Source organism: Heterodontus francisci, chromosome 6 (assembly GCF_036365525.1).
Source record: "Heterodontus francisci isolate sHetFra1 chromosome 6, sHetFra1.hap1, whole genome shotgun sequence".
NCBI lineage: Eukaryota > Metazoa > Chordata > Chondrichthyes > Heterodontiformes > Heterodontidae > Heterodontus > Heterodontus francisci.
The window spans coordinates 22,190,114-22,212,701 of NC_090376.1; the positions used below are offsets into that span (position 1 = coordinate 22,190,114).

General features: G+C 45.6%; 1 protein-coding gene across 2 annotated transcripts in view; it reads right to left on the reverse strand.

The window, feature by feature from the left end:
- LOC137371179 (gamma-aminobutyric acid receptor subunit gamma-3) overlaps window positions 1-22,588 on the reverse strand; it is a 636,105-nt gene that overhangs the window by 368,846 nt on the left and 244,671 nt on the right. For both annotated transcript variants that reach the window (XM_068033271.1, XM_068033270.1), the window contains exon 5: window positions 14,131-14,213. In XM_068033271.1, the coding sequence (XP_067889372.1) occupies window positions 14,131-14,213 (83 nt within the window). The remainder of the gene's footprint in view (window positions 1-14,130; window positions 14,214-22,588) is intronic.

Consider the following 22,588-nt stretch of genomic DNA (forward strand, 5'->3'; position numbering starts at 1 on the left):
AGAATCCACAAACAATCCAGGTGGGGAACTAGTCACATGACTGGCCTGCTGGCACAGGTTTGGTTTGAATTGTGTTCATAGTTTGAGGTCAGACTGCAACTGAACTTAAAGAGAAAGCATCTCTCCCTGGCTCGCTCTCTCCCTCTCACACAAAGACAGAGACCCACAGAAGAAACTAAGCCAAGACAGAAATCCATCAAAGCAAGATTGAAAGAGTGCACTGGGCCCCAACAAGATGGGAAGATTTAACTGCAATCAAAGATTTTACATCGAATTCGAAAGAAATGAACTCCAGCTATTGCTTCAAACCTTTCCCCTTGATTCTTCCTCCCTTTCTGTCTCTATCTGCGTCTGTGTTTATCATGTATGCATGCTAGCATGGTTCGTTGCGTATTTTTAGTAGTTTTAACCGAATTAGAGTTTTAAGGTTAATAAACTTACACCTTTATTGTTTAAATCTAAGAAAACCTGTCTAGTTGATTTCTTTGCCATTACAATTGGAGAGCAGTGAAGAAAGATTCACTGAGGGGAAGCTAAAAACATGGTGTTTTAAAAATTAAACCCCGTTAGTGTCAAACCAAGAAAAGGCTGAGAGGGAACCCGTAGACCCCTTTCTCACTTGGTCGTAACATTATATAAATGCAAGTTGTTTTTTTACTGATGAGTGTCATTTGATCACATTATTTGGGCTACTGACCATTTGATCACAAAAGAAGGGCGATTGATAAAGGGGAACTAACAGCAGGTGGTGAGGTTACTTTAGTTTATTTTTCATCTATTGTTTATTTGAGGCCATCGTACATGTTTAGTGTAGTATGTGCAGTGTGCCACTAGAGGGAGTCAATAATAAAAGGTTTGGTTTACAGCAGCAATCCAGAAGGTGGTGCCATGTATTTCTTCCAGAGATTTGCAATAACAGATCTACAATGTGAGATCTTATAATGGCTATGAGGATGGGATCTGCATTTACTTTATAGCCAGTATAATTAGCTGTGCTTTCACTTGTGAACTCCAGTGAATGCAGGTTGTCAAATATGGATTGTGTTGGGGTTTGTGCTCAGTAGGCTTTGTGTCTTTGTGCAGTTAATGCAGGACAGCCATTTTGTCTGATAACACCAATGCAAGGGTAGTTTGGTCTGCCTAAACCTTAGAGAAGCATTTATTGCAAGATTGTAGCACCCTACAAAATGTGTATTTGCTTCTTCCAACTGCTGTTATTACTTTTGACGATGTCTCTGTGACTGTGCCTACGGAACACGATCCTGATCCTTGATCACATACCATCCCTGCACCGATGATCAAGATGGCAATGGCTATACCCAAAATATCACATTTTGGTGTGCAATCTGAGCCCTCAGTTTTGCCACACTGGCAGAAGTGACTGTGATGATACGAGGGCACACTAGTGAGCCTTAGAATCATTGATAAAAGGCCTTACTTCTCCACTATGGAGGTGGGCAATTAGAAAATATTTGAGACACCTAAGCTGGCGTAAAACGACTACAACTCATCAAAAAAATGCATGCCAAAGACTTGCAGGTTGATAGGTAAATTGGCCATTATAAATTGCCCCTAGTATAGGTAGGTGGTAGGGAAATATAGGGACAGGTGTGGATGTGGTAGGAATATGGGATTAGTGTAGGATTAGTATAAATGGGTGGTTGATGGTCGGCACAGACTCGGTGGGCCGAAGGGCCTGTTTCAGTGCTGTATCTCTAAACTAAAAAAACTAAACTAAACTAACAACTTATTTCATGCCCAAGAAGAATGCAATGTACAAAACAATTATTTTTGAGGAAATAAGCAAGAAGCAAATGAGAGAATTGATCAATATTGCACAGGATTGAGACAACTGGCAACAAAATGTGACTTTGGTTACATCAAACATGACAAACAGGAAGTCAAAATGCAAATAATTGGAGGATTATTTGTTGAACGTTTTATTTCCCATGATATTGACATGCTCCTGTATCTACCTTAGAGTCATAGAGAGATACAGCGCTGAAACAGGCCCTTCGGCCCACCGAGTCTGTGCCGACCAACAGACTACACAGAAAAGCACTTGAGAAGGGCAAAACGCTGTCAGAGCTCTGGAATTAGCAAGATCGCTATCCCTTTCAGAGTCCAGAGCTGCTGAAGTTGAGGCTGCCAACAGCATCTGTCACACTTCGAGCTCAACTTCTGTGAATACTGTTCATCACTCATGTGCCAGGCAACCACCTGCAAAGCAATGACAACAATCACGTAAGCAGGATCGTGACTTGTCTGATCAATGCTTCCATTGTGGTGGTACTTATCCATATCAGACAGTATGCCCTGCTGCTGGCAAGCTGTGTAAAGCTTGTGGGAAACTCAACTATTCTGCTCGTGTTTGCTGCTCATCAGCAAAATCAACTGTTAAGACCGATAGTACCAAAAGGGTGCCACGTACACATACTGCACCAAAAGGGCAAGAGAATGTAGCCAGTGTAGAGATAGATGACCTTGAATATGCTTTTGTGCCCTCCTCTGGGCACAGCAACCAGCCACGTGTGACAGTGACCATTGGCAGCTTGAAGGTACAGTGGGTGGTACAGTGGCGCAGTGGTTAGCACCGCAGCCTCACAGCTCCAGCGACCCGGGTTCAGTTCTGGGTACTGCCTGTGCGGAGTTTGCAAGTTCTCCCTGTGACCATGTGGGTTTCTGCCGGGTGCTCTGGTTTCCTCCCACAGCCAAAGACTTGCAGGTTGATAGGTAAATTGGCCATTGTAAATTGCCCCTAGTGGTAGGAGAATGGTGGGGATGTGGTAGGGAATATGGGATTAATGTAGGATTAGTATAAATGGGATGGTTGTTGGTCGGCACAGACTCGGTGGGCCGAAGGGCCTGTTTCAGCGCTGTATCTCTCTATGACTCTAAGGTAGATACAGGAGCATGTCAATATCATGGGAAATAAAACGTTCAACAAACTTCAGGACTGCTCTTTCCTTTGCAAACCAGGGAACGCAAAACTCTTCCCCGACAACAGTAACAAACGACTGAAATTTCTTGGGACTTCTGAAATGCCAGTTACATTCAAAGGCACCAGAACGAATGCTGTATTCTTCATCATATCTGGAGAAAGCGACAAGTTCATCAGCTTCCACACAGCAACACAGATCTGCACATGATTGCAGTCACATATGCAGTTCCTCTGCATAACCAATGTTCTTGAACTGCATGCTGACCGCTTCATGGGTATTGGCAAAGGGTGCTGCATGCAAGCTGCATATAGATCCCAAGGTGTGTCCATTCGTATGTCAACATAGATGAATACTGTTCCAATTCAGAAAGCAGACAGAGAAGGAGCGTCAGTGCTTGCTTGACCCTGACATCATTGAGAATGTTAGGGATGAACCTGCTCCTTCGGTCTCGCCCATACAAATTGTCAAGAAACCCAAGAGTGAGGACAAGATCAGAATCTGCGTCGTTATGCGGTCAGCAAACCAAATAATACAACGAGAAACACATTTGACACCAACAATTGACGATTTCATACAGAAAGTGAATAGTGCCAAACCTTTTGCTAAACTTGGCCTCAATGCAGGCTACCATCAAATCATGCTTGCAGAAGATTCGAGGTATCTTATTGTTCTCCACTCACATCGGGCTCTTTCGATACAAGAGGCTCAACTTCAGAGTCAACTCAGCAGCTGAGGTATTTCAGCATATGATTCAGTCTGTACTGCAAAGAATTGAGGGCATACTGAATATCAGCGATGACATTCTCATCTACGGTCACACTGAAAGTGAACTGGAGACACACCTACATGCATGCCTACAACACCTTAGAGAATGCAACTGCACCCTGAACAAAGATAATTGCCTGTTCAAAAAAAGCAGAATCGAATTCTTCGGTCATGTATTCAGCGGTTAAGGAGTATCACTTGATCCACGGAAAACTGAAGCCATTGCAGATCCGACGAGCGTGCATGAAGTCTGGAATCTGCTTGGGCTCATCACATAAGGTAGTTGTTTCATTCCTGACCTCACAAGTCCCCCCCCTACCCGATATGACAAAAAAGACCAAGTGGGAGTGGACTAAATCTCTCAAACAGGCTGCACACCTGATCAAACAATGGTTGTCAGCAAGTTGCACAAAACGCTTACTTCAATGCTGAAGAAAACCATCCAGCCAGTTGTGGATCAGAGCCCAGTTGGCTTAGATTCTGGACTTCATGCACATTCGTAGGATCTGCAGTTCTCATGTAGAAAGACAAAGCAGGTCACCCATCAATTGTCATGATGGCAAGCAGATTGTTGATGCCTGTAGAACAATATTTGCAAACAGAGAAAGAAGCACTCTCAATCACATGGAGTATCCTGCACTTTCATCTGTACTTATATGGAAGCGAGTTTGAATTGATTACTGTTCATAGGCCACTAGTGAGCCTCTTCAACAATCTGCACAGCAAGCCACCTACTCAAATAGAGCATTGGATACTCAGACTAGAAGAGTATGAGTTTCATGATGAGCATCAGCCAGGGAAGCTTAACCCAGCGGACTACCTTTCGTGTCATTCGTTGACAACAGTCATGAAGAACAGACATCTTAACTATGTGAGCGTAAACGCAGTGCCAAATTCATTAAAATTAACTGACAAAGTGGCAACAAAGTAAGATTGAAGTGTTGCAGCTATGTTTGACAGCTATGGAATCACAAAGTGGAAAGAAGTGATTGAGAGAGTGCCTAAAAACAAAGCCGCTCACATGCTCAAGGTCTTCACAACGTTAGAAATGAGCTCACAGTTGCAACCATTTCTTGTGTTATGCGGCAACTGCATTGTTATTCCTTGGTCATTGAGAGAATGTATTGTAGAAATAGCACATGAGGGACAACAGGGAATTGTCAAAACCAAGCAACTTCTTCAGGAAAAAAGGTATGGTTCCCAGGAATTGACCACATGGTAGAGCAGAAAATCAGTCAGTGTTTGCCATGTCAAGCAACCATAATGTTAAATCATCATGATCCACTCAACATGACTGAGCATGGACTGAAGTTAGCAGAGTCTTCACAGACTTCCCACTAATGAGCACTTGCTTGTTGTCACTGACGACGAGAGTAGATTCCCAGTTGCAGAAAGTTAAGTCAACCTCTGTGAAAGCAGTCGTCCCAAAGATAGACCAGATTTTCATTTTGTTTGGAGTCCCTCAAACAGTGAGAAGCAACCATGGACCCTCATTCAACAGCAATGAGTTCAGTAAATTTATGAACTACCTGGGCTTCACTCACCAAATCGCTGTTGGCCAAAAGCTAATGGAGAAGTTGAGAGATTCATGTGTAATTTGAAAAAAAGCAACTGCTGAGAGCAAGTAGTGGAAGCAGGAGTTGTATTATTTTATTTGCAATTACTGAGCGACTCCTCATTCGACCACTGGAAAGCCTTCAGCTACACTCATCTTCGCAGATCCTACATGCACACATCTTCCTGAGCTACCCCACAAAGCTAATGATCACCATGTACGCGAGCGTGATCTATGTTGTAAAATATGATGGTTATCTTGGAAAGCAAACAACCCCCTATGACATCCAGTCATTTGCTTTGACCAACACAGAAGGGTCACTGATCACTGCTAAGCATGGTTTGCAAGTCATCACACAAAACACATAATTTTTTTCAAAGTGTTGCAAACACCATTCACAAGTGTTAGATCTGATCCAAGCATCGAGACTTCAGATGAAGCAAATGAGTTAAATGAGACAACACCTGATGTCACACATTGATATCCTACTCGAGGGGAGAAATGTCTGCCATATTTAAGTGTTACAAACTGCAGTAATATCCAAATAGAACAATGTAAGCAAATAATTGAAATTTTATTTAGCAAAAAGGAGAGATATGTAGTGTATTGTTCATTTGAGGCCACTGTACATACTTGGTGTAGTACGCGCTATGTGCCACTAGAGGGAGTCGATAGCAAAGGTTTGGTTTACATCAGCAATCCAGAAGGTAATGCCCTGTGTGTTTCTCCCAGAGATTTACAAGAGCAGAGCTACAATGTGAGATCTTACAGTTATGATCTTCAGATGAATATGCATATTAATTAGGTGGATTTGCATGCAAGAAAGATGTGAAAGTGCAGCCACTGAACCTGGAACACAGGGTGAACAAACCATACAGCAGAGAAAGAGAAAAATATAAATGGAGAGAAAGATGGACCTTGTTGAGGAGAATAGAAGGAAGAGCACCAGATTGCTTCTTTACCCAGAGGAGTGAGTATACCATTTTACTATTCCTCTGTATTATTGCTAAAGTGAACGGGCTGAATATTCGGGCCCTGTTTGGGTGGGGGGGGGGGGGGGGGTGGGGGTGCAGGAACGGGCCTGAAAATACCAGAACTAGCTGACGTGCCAGTTTTAAGGTGCCATTCCTGGTGCAGGCAATGTTCACCAGAGCAGTGGAAGGGCAGGACAGCGATTCTGTCAGCCTCCCGATTATTGTTTCATGGGATGTGGGCATCACTGGCAAGGCCAGCATTTGTTGCCAATCCCTAATTGCCCTTGACAACCAAGTGACTTGCTAGGCCATTTCTGAGGGCAGTTAAAAGTTAACCACATTGTTGTGGGTCTGGAGTCACATGTAGGCCAGACCAGTTAAGGATGGAAGATTTCCTTCCCGAAAGGACATGAGTGAACCAGATGGGTTTTTGCAACAATGGATGATAGTTTTATGGCACCATTACTAGCTTTCAATTCCAGATTTTTTACTAATTAATTGAATCCCAAACCACCATGGTGGGACTTGAAGCCATGTTCCCAGGGCATTATCCTGCACCTCTGGCTTACTAGCTCAGTGACATTACCAAAAAGCCACCTCTCTGGTCAACCAATGTTGATAAAGACCTCATTAGAGGAGGAGGTTGAAATTTTCATGAGGGCGCAGAGGTTGCACGTGCTGTCTGGGGCTAACCAGCTGACGGGAGGCGTGTACAGAATGGGGAGGCGTGTGCAGAGTGGGAAGCCAGTCACGGCTGCCCCAGGGTATTACTTCAGCCCCATAACAGGGTCAGTGGCACAGAGGGAGACTCAGCCTTTGGGAAAGAGGTGCCTTTGGTGCAGCACAGGTCATGGGGAGAGTGGGCAGTCAGAGCGCGGGCATTGAATGAGGGCAGAAAAGCAGGGGGAAAGGCTGTCAAACACAATGGGATAACCACCTGTCTGCAAGGAAGGCTGCAGCTGGCAATGAGGGCACAATTTGCAGATTATGGGCCCAGTGGCAATGAGATGCAACTCTCTCTGCAGGAAGGGTGGAACCCCAAGCAAAAGGAGGGCATGGGAGAGGAAGGAGGGGCTGGAAGGCAAACGGAGGACATACCCTCAACACTGGATCTACTGCCAAAGACGGAGATAACTGGAGATGACCGAGACCCAGTTTTGCAGGAGACTCACACCTCTCAGCATTGCTCACCAGGCTCTGCCAGTGGCCTTGAACTTCTTCACTTCTGCCTTCTTCCAAGGATCAGCTGTGGACCTTAGAGGCAGCATACCGTTGCATCTTGGAGGTCACTGATGCGCTATTTGCCAGGACTGGCCAGCACATTCATTTCATGACAGATGTGGCCTCGCAGGCACAGAGGACAGTGTGTTTCAGTGCCATCGCTGGATTTCCCCAGGTGCAGGGTATTATTGATTGCACCCATGGGACCATCAAGGCACCCAGTGATCAGATTCATCAACGGGAACGAGCTTCCACTCCATCACTGTTCTACTGGTCTGCAACCACAATAGCTTCCTCCATGTGTGAACTCACTTTCCTGGCAGCTGCCATGACTCCTTCATCTGCCGCCAGTTCAGGTTGCTGCATATCTTCACTTCAACCCTTAAAGTCCACGGATGGATTTTAGGGAACAAGGGATATCCCTTGAAGACATGGATACTCACCCCTCTACAGTGACCTGAGGCAGAAGCACAGCAGGCCATCGGGCTTCTCAAGATGCAATTCCGGTGCTTTGACCAGTCGGGTGGCGCCCTGCAAAACCCTCCTGTAAGGGTCTCAGTCATTATGGTGGTCTACTGCATTCTCCATAACATGGCCCTCCAGAGAGTTGTGGACCTTGAGGACGGTGAGGCACTGGAAGGAGGCAGCTCATCGGGGAAGGAGATGGAGGTGAAAGGACAAGGAGAAATTGGAGACGGAGGGAGATGTCACTGAAGAGAAAGGCGTCCCGGCTGTACAGAGAGGTGGTGGGGGCCGGCTCAGGGTGTGAAGAGATCGTCAGGGTGCCATGAATGTCAGGGATCATTTGATATACAAGCATTTCACCTGAGCCCATCTGACCCAGATTGAGGGGTATGGCATGGAAGGGAGTGTAAGATACCTATGCTAACACATCCATCCAAGTCATAGCCTGAAACATCCAATTACTTACCACCAATGAAAGAAGTACATTTATCCAGAGGCTTTGTCCTCACCATGAAGGATCACGTTATCTCTTTCATCATCTCATACCACTGTTCCTGTCACGGTAGCAATAAAAGGAATCCCCGATGTGCGGCTTAAAGTGTCGTCATTTATACCTGGGTTGTCCAACATTTGGCCCGGGGCCAGAATCCAGCCCACCAATAGTTTCCATCCAGCCCACCAAGGATGTGAAGTTTCTGCTGGAAATCCAGCATTGGCTTCTTCCAGCCCTCCAAAACTTTATGACTGATAACGGCTGCAGCTCCTTTACTGACATGGCAGAGATGTCTCACTGTACATGTTCTCCTTTATCAATATGACGGACGCGCTTCAGCCCTTTATGTTCTGACTCCTTTAGTAAGATGGCATCGCCCGGGCCAAGCTGCATGTCTGAGGTCGCTTCCTGCCCGTACTCTATTCCCAGTGCCGCCTTCCAGACCTTGTGCTCAGGCCCTGGGCTCTTCATCCCTGCCACTGTCACCGAGGAGGAGCTGCCTGAGGAGCTAGCAGGGCCCAGGCACTGGCCCTGGGGATAGGGTGTCAGGGTAACCAGGTCCCGGGGCAGGGGGGAAGTGACACAGGGGAGGGCAGTCACAGAGGGAAGGGGGAGACAAAGAGAGAGAGAGACACACACAGGGACAGTGAGAGACAGGGCCAGAGAGACAGAGAGAGAGATACTGAGAAAGCGAGAGAGACACACACACACAGGGAGACAGAGAGAGAGACACACACACAGAGGCAGACAGAAAGAGACATAGAGACACAAAGGCAAAGAGGAAGAGAGAACGAACAAGATCATTCCTGACAGATGGACAGCTATCCAAAATAATCATTACATCAAGTGTGTGGGCAGACATTGTCTACTTCTGCAAGCAAAAACAATGCCAGGTATCTCACTAAATCAGTGTTCAACATAGTGACGAGAAAGTAAGTTATTAAATTAGTCTTCTCATTTAAAACTTGTTCACAAAAATGCATATTTTGAGAGATTTTGGTTAGTAAAATAAATTTCTCATAACTTTATCTTTTCGAAATTTGTTCACCAGCCCCATATGTAGGGCAAAAATTATAATGCAGCTCTCATGCAAAAAGGTTGGACACCCCTGATTTATACAGTGCAAAGAAAGGAAAACAGTAGACAAAGACAGTAAGAGGACATTCCAGTGACTCATAGTGCCCCACATGATGGGATGGCTTCTGCACTTGGCTACTCCTATGCAGCGCTCCCCTTGTGGTCTCGGAGATGGTGGTGGCAGTCTGCTCACTTCTCACATTTTGCATCTGAGATGCATGTGGCAGTTGCCCTTATCATGGAGGTGCCCATGGGGACATCTCCAGAGGCTGCTGCACCTGCATCATTGCAATGGCAACCTCTGTTACTGGGCCCTGCTGCATAGATGGTCCCTCTGTCAGAGGGGCCAAGGAGGCAGAGGATGGTGATGGCGCCTCATGAGGGTAACGCCCTTACCCTTCTTTGAGGCATCCTCAGCCCTTGCTGGGTGCTCCAGATGCCTGGCGGAGACCACCGCTGGCATTCTTTCTTATGATCTCTGCACCACCAGCGCTACTGAGTGCTCCAGTCTAAACAGCATCTCACGCAGCCTGTGGACATCAGTGCAGAGTTCCTGCATGCACTCCGAATGATGCTGCATTTGACTCTCCAAGAGATTTGCCACTCTCTCTACGGAGGAGCTCATGTGCTCATAGCCCTGAGCCATGGCGCTCATGAACTGGATTGTCTCCTCCATCCTCTGCCCAAGACCCTGCACTGCTTCAGGGAACTCTGATATGCAGGAGCACATCTTCTGCTGCTTTTCAAGGTAGAGGCTGCTTTCCAATGACTGCTGAGGCTCTGTTTCTGTGCCCAGCTGAGCAGGGCTGTGTCTGTCGTCCCTCCTCCGAGGGGAACTGACCACAGCTCTCTCTGCCTCTGGCACCTCCCCCTGCACACTAGTGCCATGATCATCACTCTGTGCCACTTTATCGACATGCACACGAGGACCCAGGTGAGAGTATCTGCACTGGTGGGTGATGCACTCGTAAGGTGCGACTGTGCTTCTTCATCCCTCACTCTACCATTACTGAGGCTTCTGAGGCTAAGCAATGTAATTCAGTGCGCAACATGCTATCTGACAGGGTAGAGTGCATTTAACCCCCATAATGACCGCATTGCCCTCCGTAATCACTACAAAAATCAGCATTTGTTCAAGGTGCCCATGGAACTCAGCAAGACTCGTTGCCATAGGGAAAGGCAAAGAGAGAAATCTGGCAAGAATAATATAATAAAGAACAATTCTATATGGTAGTGGTTGTTGAGATTTTTTTCCAAGGCGGTAGAACTCAGCACCGTTACATATGTCAGCTCTCAGTTTCCACAGCTTACTGCATTTTTTGTGTCTCCTTCATGCTTTGCTGATGACACAATGTTTCTTTTATGCCTCACTAATCCCAGTTGTGCTGTACGCACAGCGTGAAGCTACAACCCCCTACAGAAATATAATGCTGCTGTATTTTTACAACAGGAAACACTGCCAGTCCTTGGGGACTGGGGTTGCGGAAAGGAGGGAGGAATGCTGCAAAATCCATCTTTTACTTGCCAGCTTTTTATCACAAGTGTTTTTGATGTGGTTTTTTTCCCGCTCATTTAGGAAAATAATAATTTAAAACATTTCTAAATCAGTGACAATGACCAAGATCATCACTGGAAATTATTAAATGATTAAAAGATGAAGCATTCGAAAATTGAACAGGATATTTCTGGACATCTTTCTTTTATTCGGAATCCAACTGTAGGCAGAAGGTAAAATCCCATGCTGTTAAAGATAATCTCAATGTAACAGCAATTGCTCATGCATTGCAGAATCTACTCTTGTAATACCTTTGTAAAGATCCGATATAAAATGTTTAAAGGGGCAAGTCACTTCATTGAAGTTTTGTTTTCCACCTTCAGTTTTTGAAGTTACCAATTCATTCTGAGGTTACCCTGACACCTTTGCTAAGTGGCTTTTGTCATGTGTAAGCCTAACTAGTAAGCTACAGGGCTATTCCATTGCAGGGGCACCACAACTGAGCCCAATCCTTTCCTCTGTACACATGTGCCTTACAGCAGGGGTTCCTGGAACTAGAAACCTAATTGTTTGCTTCCCTTTCCCTGGGATAACTGGGATCTATTAAAAATACACGTAAATATACAAAATTGAAGGAAAGCCTGCCCCACACACCATGAAGAGTACAGCATTATGACTAGACACTTTGCTCCATTTCCATCTTAATCTCCTGAGAGAGGCAAAAAAGACACAGAAAACCAAGGGCAATAAGGGAAGAAATACTCTGGAATATTCCTCTCCATTCCCCTCAGGTGACTAAATCCAGTCCAGGATGTCACCTGAGCCACCTGTGAAGCCACTTACCTGCTGTTGCTGCATTCAGCCTCCCCATACTGAGATTAGCTAACTCAGAGCAGACTGAGAATTGAAATTGGGATGCCATTAGTCTGTATCAGTCCGCAATGCATTGAACCATCACATAAACCTTTCTGGGGTTTTTATTGGGGATTTTTCAAACACCAACAAGAGGTTTTCTATTTCAAACAAGCACGTCCACTTTACTAGTTCCCAAAGCATATGGATGTGCACACACACTGAGGAACCTGTAAATGACAATGTAATGCAAAATACAATGGAAAACCAGATAGAAGCTTTTTGGATGTCACTTATTCATAGTAACACTAGCGCCCAATTACCTTCGCTTTTAAGTACCTTTTTCCATATGCAAAACCAAACAGATGGCATGATAATGGAGGGCCAAAGATGTGACATTTGCTTGACGTAATAACCCCAGTAATGAATGCATCTGTATCATGAAGCACAGAAATGGAACACATTTGAGTTTTACGTGGAAAGAAAAAGACTTCTGAGTCTAAAGAATTATTGCTGGTGATGATGTGTTTTTCTGAAATTCGTCTCTCCGCAATTCTAAGCACCATTAGCCGATTATACTCCTCCACTAAAAGCAGAGAAAAGGATTTCAGATGAACAAGGTTAGCAATTACCTGTGAAAACCTTGCCTTTGCCGTCTGGTTGCTCACACTATAGAAATTTTTAGATGGCTCATTTTAAAAAAAACAAATGGTCCCAGTCCAAAGCCAGACAGGTGGTAACCCTTCAATACTACAATTCCCTTTGAATCACTGAAACACATGCTGATGATGTCTGTGGTCTCCATGAAAGATACTACAACACAGCAGGCCATTATAATTGCAACACTGTCCAATCCAATCTAGAGCAATGCTCATGACAGATCATGGAGCAGATTTCACACTTTTTTGAATTTAACATTTCAAACGATCCCTCAGGGAGCACGCCCCCAGACACCCCCGTGCTTTGAATCAAGTATGGTATTCAGAGAAATACCATCCTGTCAGCAACAACTTGCTTCAAGGACCCAGGGAATCCCTGTGCTGCACTTTTAGGACAATTGCCAATTCAAGTCACATACATAACATTTCACTGCAGGTCTTATAATAAATTATTAACTCTGTTTATTAAACTGTGGCTCATATTGAAGACATTCATAATTCAGGAATGAATTTACTATATTGTTTTATAATAGATCTAAACCTAAGTCAGTGCTTCGCAACTAACCTGCTGGATATGCATATTGCTGGTTAATGAAAGAAGAGACTTGTATTTGTACAGCACCTTTCACAATCTTGGGACATCCCAAAGTGCTGTACAGCCAAGTAAGCACTTTTGAAGAGCGCTCACTGTTGTAATGCAGGAATGGAGTACTGACATGACTATTTGTGTAGTTAGGTTCCTTGAAGAGCAAGTATCATCAGGACCCTTCTAAAATGAATCAACCATGTTTTTCCTGTTCTGAATAATTTTGTTAAAATGTTGTTTAAATCCTTCTGTTCACACTGTTTCCTGCCTCCCCACCAATACTCCCATCTCTCTCCAGCTCCACTGTACCTTATTTCTATTTGTAATTGTTAGCTTTTAAAAGAACATTTTAAAACACTTTCATTACAGGGATGGTGGGGTGGTATGGGGGCAGATGCTTCGAATTTCTTTGGATATTTTGTGCAGCAATATCAAATATTTTTCATTTGCGATTTCTGGTGGGACTTTAAACACATTCTAGAAGAGCTCCTTTATGATCTCAATAGTAACAGGGATCGCAGGAGATCTTCACACATGCATTTTCCCAATGCCGCTCGCATAGCAACCAGAGCAATTCTCACCTCACAGTTTTCTCTCTACTTACACTCTGCATTTTGAATTGGCATCAAGGACAACCATTCAGCCATTTAAGTCCCAGAAGTATAGAACCTGGCCTATAATTATATAATTGGCATGACAGTTTTTCAGAGTCATATAGAATCATGCTAATTCATGAGTGACACATTTCATAGGGTGAGTTTAACTTATCACATCATTGTCAAAGTTTCAAATGAATCATCAGCTAAAGAATGAGAAAGTGATGGAGATACCATTCCCTACAAATTTCCCTCAACACCTCTCTGATTACACATTAAGATTGGAAACTTTTAACTGGGAATCACTCTGGGATACAATGCGCTGAAGCACCAACACAGTTCCAGGCTTCCTAAGCATAAGCAGCCGTACTGCCCTAAACAAAAAAACCATTTAATGGGTAATTAGATTTCTATCAGACGTCAGCTATGTTTGACTGAGATATTACTTACAGCTGGAGAAGATGAGAGGACAAGAGTGTTCATCCATTGGAAAGTTCTGGAGCTGCAGTTGGCACTCTGCGATTATTGTAAGTCTGTGGAAAGCAATTGTTTATCAATATCAGTGTACTTTAGACATCTGGCATTGTTACAGCTTTGTTGAAGAATGGTAAATGGAAGTGCTAAAGTCTACAACATTATATTTTCCTCAATCTTCCAGCTGATGCATGCCATAGATAAAAGTAAAAATTCCTAAACCACCAAATAGAATCTAATCAGATGTTCTTTATTGTAAGAAGCAGCAACTAATGACAAATGAAAGAACACAAGAGCAATGGTCATGTGACTGATCCAATTGACCCACTTCAATTGAGCTCTCTTATAAAGAATCCATGCAACGCCTTTCATAGAAGGAGAATATTGATGTTGGAACTGGTGTCAGAAACAATTTTTTCACCAGTCTTTGAAGCCAGTGCAATCTTTATTGATCTCCCCCTTCTACCTCTGGGTATCTGATGCAAGTGCCTTTTTATGTTGGCACCTGGTATAAAAAAGATTTTCTCACCTCCGGTTGTATAATGTTCAAATTTCCCAAAGTATATCCCCTTTTTCATTACTATTATAATAGAACATTCACTAAGGCTTTGAATTTGTGTCAATGGTTAGGTATTTAGATTTTTGGACAGGATGGAATGGGATGGGATGGGGTGGTCTGCAGCAGGAAATACAATTTGCTTAATCTGATCCCAGATAGAATCTGAACCTTTCACTAGTGCCTGATACCAATCTGAAATATTAACTGCACTCCAGTTCATCTTGTTGGATAGAAAACTGCATGCTTGGTATTCCTTTTAATATTCCAATCTAAGGCTAGTTTCATGCAAGCAAAAGAATGGTCAGAGATGTCGAGTGGTGCTATATCAAGTGCCAGCCAGTTACATTTGAAGAGTATAAAGTATCAATGTATTCTTCTGAAAACTTGCATTGCGGCAGCCTTCAATCTTCCCTGTTCTGAAGATGGCGTCAATCAATCTAGCCTTATAGGTAAACCTCCTCTTTTTAATTTTTTGCTTGACTCAAAGCAGCAGTTCAAATCTTCTTTGCTAATGTGCTCAGAGTGACATAGCAGAATGCATCTCAAGGTATTTCAGTAAAAGTCAAAACATTTTCTTTAAATATTGTGCAGATTACTGTTGGGGCCATGTGTAATTTTGAGTGCCTTTCTTTCAAAAGTATTGTGGGGTGTTAAAACTCAGATAACCAGGCGGTGAAGAATAGAACATTGGAGCCAAGTCTTTATACACTTACAAATTTTATTTACAGAGGGACACATTACATATCATGAACCTCCAACCCAACAACCATACGAGTCCCCATGTGAGACCCCAATTAATACAACTACCTGAATACAATTAAACACTCATTGAATATACAATTAATATGGGGGGTGGGGGGAGAAGGGGGCAATGGGGAGGGGGTGGGTGTTCAGAGATCAAGAGATTTCTGGGACTTAGCAATTTAAATAATAAGAAATTTACAGAGTTGACCTTGTTATCACAGGTGTGAGAGGTTTCAAAGGGGACAGCAAATGTAGATGTAAAAGGATATTTAACCTGGATTCTTAACATCGAGAAAGGGGATAGAGTTTGAAATCAAAAAGCCTGATTTGACGCGATACATTCGGTAACTGTTCTTCACACAGAAGTGCAAATCTCAGCTGATGTAATTAACATTTGTATTGCTAATTTTAAAAATGTGCTGAAAAGTGGAGTGGATAAATATTTTAGGCTTCAGCTTGGTTTTGGGGAATCAATGTATACTTAGCCTAGAAATTCAAAGTTAGTTTTGAAATGAACATAATCTGGAAAAGAGGAATTGTGGTGGCATCTGTTTCTGCCCTTTTCTGGAGGAGAAATTCCAATGGGAGGGAAGGGTGGAGAGGAGAGATGAGGGTGGGGGGGGGGGTGGGGGGTGGGGGTGGTGTCTTTCTTTCACCTCCTCCTCCATTTGAGACTTCATTTCTGGAAGTGGAATTCTGAACTTTTCCCTGAAATCACACCAATTCCACATATTGTACAGTCAGCAGAGGAACATGGGAACAGGAGCAGGCCATTTAGCCCCTCAAGCCTGTTCCGCTATTCAATGAAATCATAGCCAAGTTCATATATCCGCCTTTGCCCAGTATCCCTTAATACCCTTGGTTGACAACAATGGAGGCTATTGCACAAAGATGGCATACGTCACTTACAAGGGCTTCAGGGGTACAATATTCGAAGGGCAATTAACTCAAAGGAGTTTGATTATGTTTTAATGTAGAAAAAGATTTAACTTTGAAAGAAAGACACTTAGTAGATTCAAAATAATTTATGTTCTCACTTCCAGCAGTTCATTACCAAGTCAAACTGTAATAAATTGTTAATCACTTAGTTATTCAGCCTGTACTATAATCAGTTTTTATTTGCTAATTTAATCAGCAAAATTTCAGATAATCAATTAAGCAAATAGACTGTGTCATGGCAATCTTCCAGATTAGTCCAACAAAACATGAAAGTGTTATCATCTAACTTTTTCAATTAGGACTTTAACTGCTCTTCATTAAAAGTCTACCGAATGTGTTCTGTGTCTAATGATAGTCTGAGGTTGCCACAGTTGTATTAAGAGCTGCCTATATTTTTGTGCAGACAATTATTCCAAAGTTAAGAACAGAAATAAAAGGAAAAACAGAAATGATACGTCCCCAGTGGCCAGAGGCTGCGTTTTATGCTGTGTTAGCCCGTACACCTCCCTGAGTCAGAAGGTTGTGGGTTCAAGCCTCACTCGAGATTTGGGGCAGGATTTTCCTGCAGGCTTCAGGACCTCACCATGAGGGTCAAGTAGGGGTCAGAAGCCTGCACTGTGTGGGAAATAGTCACTTACCTATGATTTTCCCTGAACTGGCCAATTAATGGCTGGAGGGCAGGTTCCCTGTCAAATTAAGGATGGCAGGAGGACCAATAGAAGGCTTGAAAGCAGCAGCAGGATGCCATGGCAGGCAAGTGAGAGAGAGAGGGTGCCCCAAAATGGAGATGCCCTCTCTCCAGGGTGCCCTGATTCTACCTTTTTCAAATTTAATGTAAAAAGGGGCCTTTTCAGCCACTCCACAGTGTGGCCTGCGGCTGCTGCTGAACCAAGGCAGGCAAGGAGGGCATCTAAGCCTGCTCGGACTACTGGCCTCCCCGGTCTGCCACTGGGAGGCCACCTCCAGGCAGCTGCACTGACCCAGCCACCTGTGGGGATCTGGAGGCCGACTGGAAAATCCCAGTGGGCCTCTGATAATTGGCCTTAAGTGGCTACCGCCGGTTGTGAGTGGATAGTCCTGCCAAACCGCCATCTCACCTCCGGGAAAATGGCCCGGGGGGCAGGATGGAGCCGGGGAACCGGCACGTGGGCCTGCAGTGCATAATTCCGTGCTCGCCTGCCTTCATTCCCACCCCCGAAAGGACATAAAAATATAGCCCCAGCATAAAATCTAGACTGATAGTTTAGTGCAGTACTGAAAGGGTGCTGCATTGTTGAAGGTGTTGTCTTTTAGATGGGATGTTAAACCAAGGTCCCACCTTCCCTCTTGGGTGGATGTAAAATATCCCACAGCAATATTTGGAAGAAGAGCAAGGAAGTTCTCCCTGACCAATATTTATCCCTCAACCAACATCACTAAAATGGATGATTTGCTCATTATTACATCAAAGTAATTCATGACAACGCTGCGTCATCGCCGACGTCATCAGGATGCGCCGCGGTGCGCACATGCGCAGACGGTCTCCTGATCTCTGCGCATGCGCTGCGGTCCGACTTGCCAGGACCGTTTTGCGCATGCGCAGACGACGTCATCGCGTTACGTCGTCTTCCTCGGGCAACGCGCCAGGTTGGCCTCTGCGCATGCGTCAAAGCTTCGGCGCGACTTTTTGAAAGTGGAAGGAGGAGAGTTTCGTCGGGCATTTTCTCGCATTTTATCTGAATTATTTATTCGTTTTGGAGACTTGCTTCATTTTTATTTGACACAGGAGATCGTTCCAAGGTAAGTTGCTCTGCCTTTGTAAGTTGCTTTGAAAACATTTCCATTGTCTGGGCCACCGCATGTTCTCCAGTCCCTGTTGTGAGTTGCTGTGTGCAGGCAGTACATGTGCTGCAACCTACCGTCTTAACGGTCACTTTCGTTTTTGTAACGTTTTAATGGAGTGCATTCTGTATTTCTTATCTCATCTCATGTTTCCCGTGAGGAGACTGGACTGGCTGCGGCAACAGACTCTCCGCTGGCAGCAAGGACTGGCTGATGAGATGGAGCCATTTACTATGCCCAACAATTGCCCGGAAGCACCTTCGGATGGAGGTGGCCACGCGCTGGACATCAGTCACGTGTCACAAACCCTGGATCCTGAGCGTCTCACCTCCTGGCCTAATGATCTGATGGACCATACATATGCCTGCCTGTTCAAAGCTCCACTTCCCCTACCTGTGGTACCCTCTCCTTGCTGCTCAGTTACACAGTCACCTGTTCCTGCACCCATCAGGGCAGTGCACATGGACACACAGTTACCTGCTCCTACACCCATCAGAGCAGTGCACATGGGCACACAGTTACCTGCTCCTACACCCATCAGAGCAGTCCACATGGGCACACAGCAACCTGTTCCTACACCCATCAGAGCAGTGCACATGGGCACACAGCCACCTGTTTCCCCATCCGCCTTTGAAACAACCATGCAGAGCCTTGTGAGACTCCGCAATTGCCAGCTGCTGCATGTCAAGCAGAGAGGGCGTCCAAAGGGGTCAAGCACTTGGGGAACATTCAGCAAGAAGAGACTGAGCACTAAAAGAAACTAGCATGCCGTGTCCAGTGGTAGCAGAAATGTGAATGCTCTTGCTGTGAACACAACTGGTGATAGTAGTAGGCAGGATTAAATGGGAATGGATGGGAAGACGCACGAGTAACATAACCACTAGCAGGGAACTGCTGGGCTAAATGGCCAGCTTTATGTTCATAGCCCAAAAGAAATGTGCTTCTTTTCCAGCACCCTCACATCATTCATGTTTTCCCTGAGAGCAGCATTGAACCATCACGAGATAGGGGCAGTAACATCATCCTGCCTCCTACAGCTGAGGTGGGTACTAAGTGATTCATTGGCGGTGTTATCAGTACATGCCTTTACCGCAGAACACAAAGTATGCTCAACAGTAATTTCATTGGCGGGAGGGAAGCTCTGACACTGATGTTCTTTCCTTATTTCCTTTCATGTAAAACGTGCCCTTGAGAAAACAATCCTTGACACTTAAGGACGGCATTCAAGCAAAGGAGGCAGTGCAGGAGAGGACGCAAGGATGTGCTGATTCCTGCATCTGAGGTGGGTAATAAGTGCTTCATTGGCGACGTTATCAATTGGTGCCTTCACTGCAGAACTTAAAAAGGTGTGCACAACAGTAATTTCAGTGGATGGAGGGAGGCAAGCTCTGACTCTGATTTTTTTATTTCTTTTCATGTAAAACATGCCGTCGAGAAAACAATCCTTGAGACTTAAGGTCAGCATTCAAGCAACAAAGGCAACTGGATCATGCTGCGGAGCTGGTCACAATGTGGAAAGGAACATTGCATTTATGGATGAATTGGGAATGCACATTGGGATGCGTTTGGGGAACATTCACCAAGAATAGACTGAGCTCAGACTCTTGTGACTTTGCCTTCTTCACATGGACAATACAGTAGTGGAATAGAGAGCCAAGCGTTCATTCACCACAAGGCTCTCCAGGAACAATCTCTTTAGCTGTGCATAGCAGAGACTCGGCCTGTCTGTCTAACGGGAATGCTGGAAACACAACACTCGTATTCATGCACAGCAGTTCCTCGGATACTTAATGAACTTAATAAAACTTCTCAATAATTAACCCCAGAATTGTTGAGGCTTTGTTTTGCATGCTATTTCCCCGACTTTGCAACTGCACTTCAGATATTCAACTGTGGTGGAGGGGTGGAGGTAGGGGGGGTAGAGGGAGGGGTGGAGGTAGGAGGGTAGAGGGAGGGGTGGAGGTAGGGGGGTAGAGGGAGGGGTGGAGGTAGGGGGGTAGATGGAGAGGAGGGAGGGGTGGAGGTAGGGGGGTGGATGGAGAGGGGGGAGGGGTGGGGAGAGCAGGGAGGGGTGGGGAGAGGGAGCATGTAAAATGCAGGGACCAGACAGTTGCAATGCCTGAAGTACTGTGGAGAAGTAGGGGAGAAGCAACTGGATTGGGCATCCGCAGCTGGAGGGAACGGCTGAATGGAGAGGGCCGGATGCGAGAGGCCGTAGAGAGTTGCGGGGAGCGAGTGTGCGAAGACCTCGGTGTCGCCGGGTCCAGGGACTGGCCGGTAAGTCTTTTGCTGTTGTGTTTCTGGCGCATGCACAGAAAAAGGCACTCCTCTTCCGCTGCTCCCCCCCCACTCTCCCCCACACCCCCCCCACTCCCGCCCTTCACCCCCCCTCCTCTCTTTCCCCCCCTCCTCCTCTCTTTTCCCCCCCTCCTCCTCTTTTTCCCCCCCTCTCCTCTCTTTCCCCCCTCTCCTCTCTTTCCCCGCCCCCTCCTCTCTTTCCCCCCCCCTCTCCTCTCTTTCCCCCCCCCCTCTCCTCTCTTTCCCCCCCCCTCTCCTCTCTTTCCCCCCCCTCTCCTCTCTTTCCCCCCCCCTCCTCTCTTTCCCCCCCCTCTCCTCTCTTCCCCCCCCCTCTCCTCTCTTTCCCCCCCCCTCCTCTCTTTCCCCCCTCTCCTCTCTTTCCCCCCCTCTCCTCTCTTTCCCCCCCCTCTCCTCTCTTTCCCCCCCCCTCCTCTCTTTCCCCCCCCCTCCTCTCTTTCCCCCCCCCTCCTCTCTTTCCCCCCCCCTCCTCTCTTTCCCCCCCCCTCCTCCCCCCCTCTCCTCTCTTTCCCCCCCTCCTCTCTTTCACCCCCCTCTCCTCTCTTTCACCCCCCCTCTCCTCTCTTTCACCCCCCCTCTCCTCTCTTTCACCCCCCCTCTCCTCTCTTTCCCCCCCCTCCCCCCTTCCTCTCTTTCTGCTCTCCCCGGCCCCCGCGCTGCTCTCTCACTCCGGCCATTGTATACTGCCATGTGTTCGTTAGGTTGCCTCTGTGTGATTCTTTGAGCAGCGCCATCTTTAGTCCTGGCAGCTGCTACAGTCGCAATCTGTGACGTTTTCGTGGCACATGCTGTATTTGCGCATGTGCCAAAACAGCGCCACCTACCGTTCGCATTGTCAACAAATGTGGTCTTATTACATTGCTGTTTGTGGGAGTTTGCTGTGTGCAAATTGGCTGCTGTGTTTCCTACATTACAGCAGTGACTACACTTCAAAAGTACTTAATTGGCTGTAAAGCACTTTGGGATGTCCTACGGTCACTAAAGGTGCTACATAACGGCAAGTTTTTTTGCATTTGTAAAGGTTTGATAATTCTATCTATGCTGGGTTGGCTAATTTAAGTCATTATGGCAGTTTGGGCATTAAGTGTTCCTTGGCATCTTATAGAATAGGGAGGAGACTGGGTTCCACCAGGGGCACTCAGCTCCAGACCTCATTAAAGCCTTGGTCCAAAAATGAAGAAAAGAACTAAATTCCAGAAGTGAGGCGAGAATGACAACGCGTAACATAAAGGCATCATTTGACCGAGTGTGGCATCAAGGAGCCCTAGCAAAATTGATGTCAATGGGAATCTGGGAGAAAATGCTCCACTGGTTATAATCATCCCGAGCACAAAGGCAGATGGTTGTGGTTGCTAGAGGCCTGTCCTCTCAGCCTCTGGACATCGGAGCAGGAGTACCTCAGGGATCCCCCATCTTCAGCTGCTTCATTAATGACCTTCCCTCCATCATAAGGTCAGAAGTGGGGTTGTTGATTGAAGATTGCACAGAGTTCAGTATCATTTGCAATTCCCCAGATACTGAAGCAGTCCTGCCCACATGCAGGATAACATTCAGGATTCATGCTTGGCCGGATAAATGGCAAGTAACATTCATGCCACACAAATGCCAGGCAATGACCATCTCCAACAAGGGAGAAGCTAACAATCAACATTCAACAGCATTACCATCGCTGAATCCCCCACCATCATCATCCTGGGGGTTACCATTGACAAAAAACTTAACTGGACCAGCCATATAAATACTGTGGCTACAAGAGGTCAGGGACTGGGAATTCTGTGGTGAGTAACTTGCCTCCTGATTCCCCAAAAGCCTGCCCACCATCTACAAGGTACAAGTCAGGAGTGTGATGGAATACCAGCCACTTACCTGGATGAGTGCAGCTCCAACAACACTCAACATCCAGGACAAAGCAGCCCACTTGATTGTCACCCCATTCACAACCTTAAACATTTACTCCCTCCACCACAGGCGCACAGTAGCAGCAATGTGTACCATCTAAAAGATGCACTGTAGCAACCCACCAAGGCTCCTTCTTAAATCATCTTCCAAACCCAC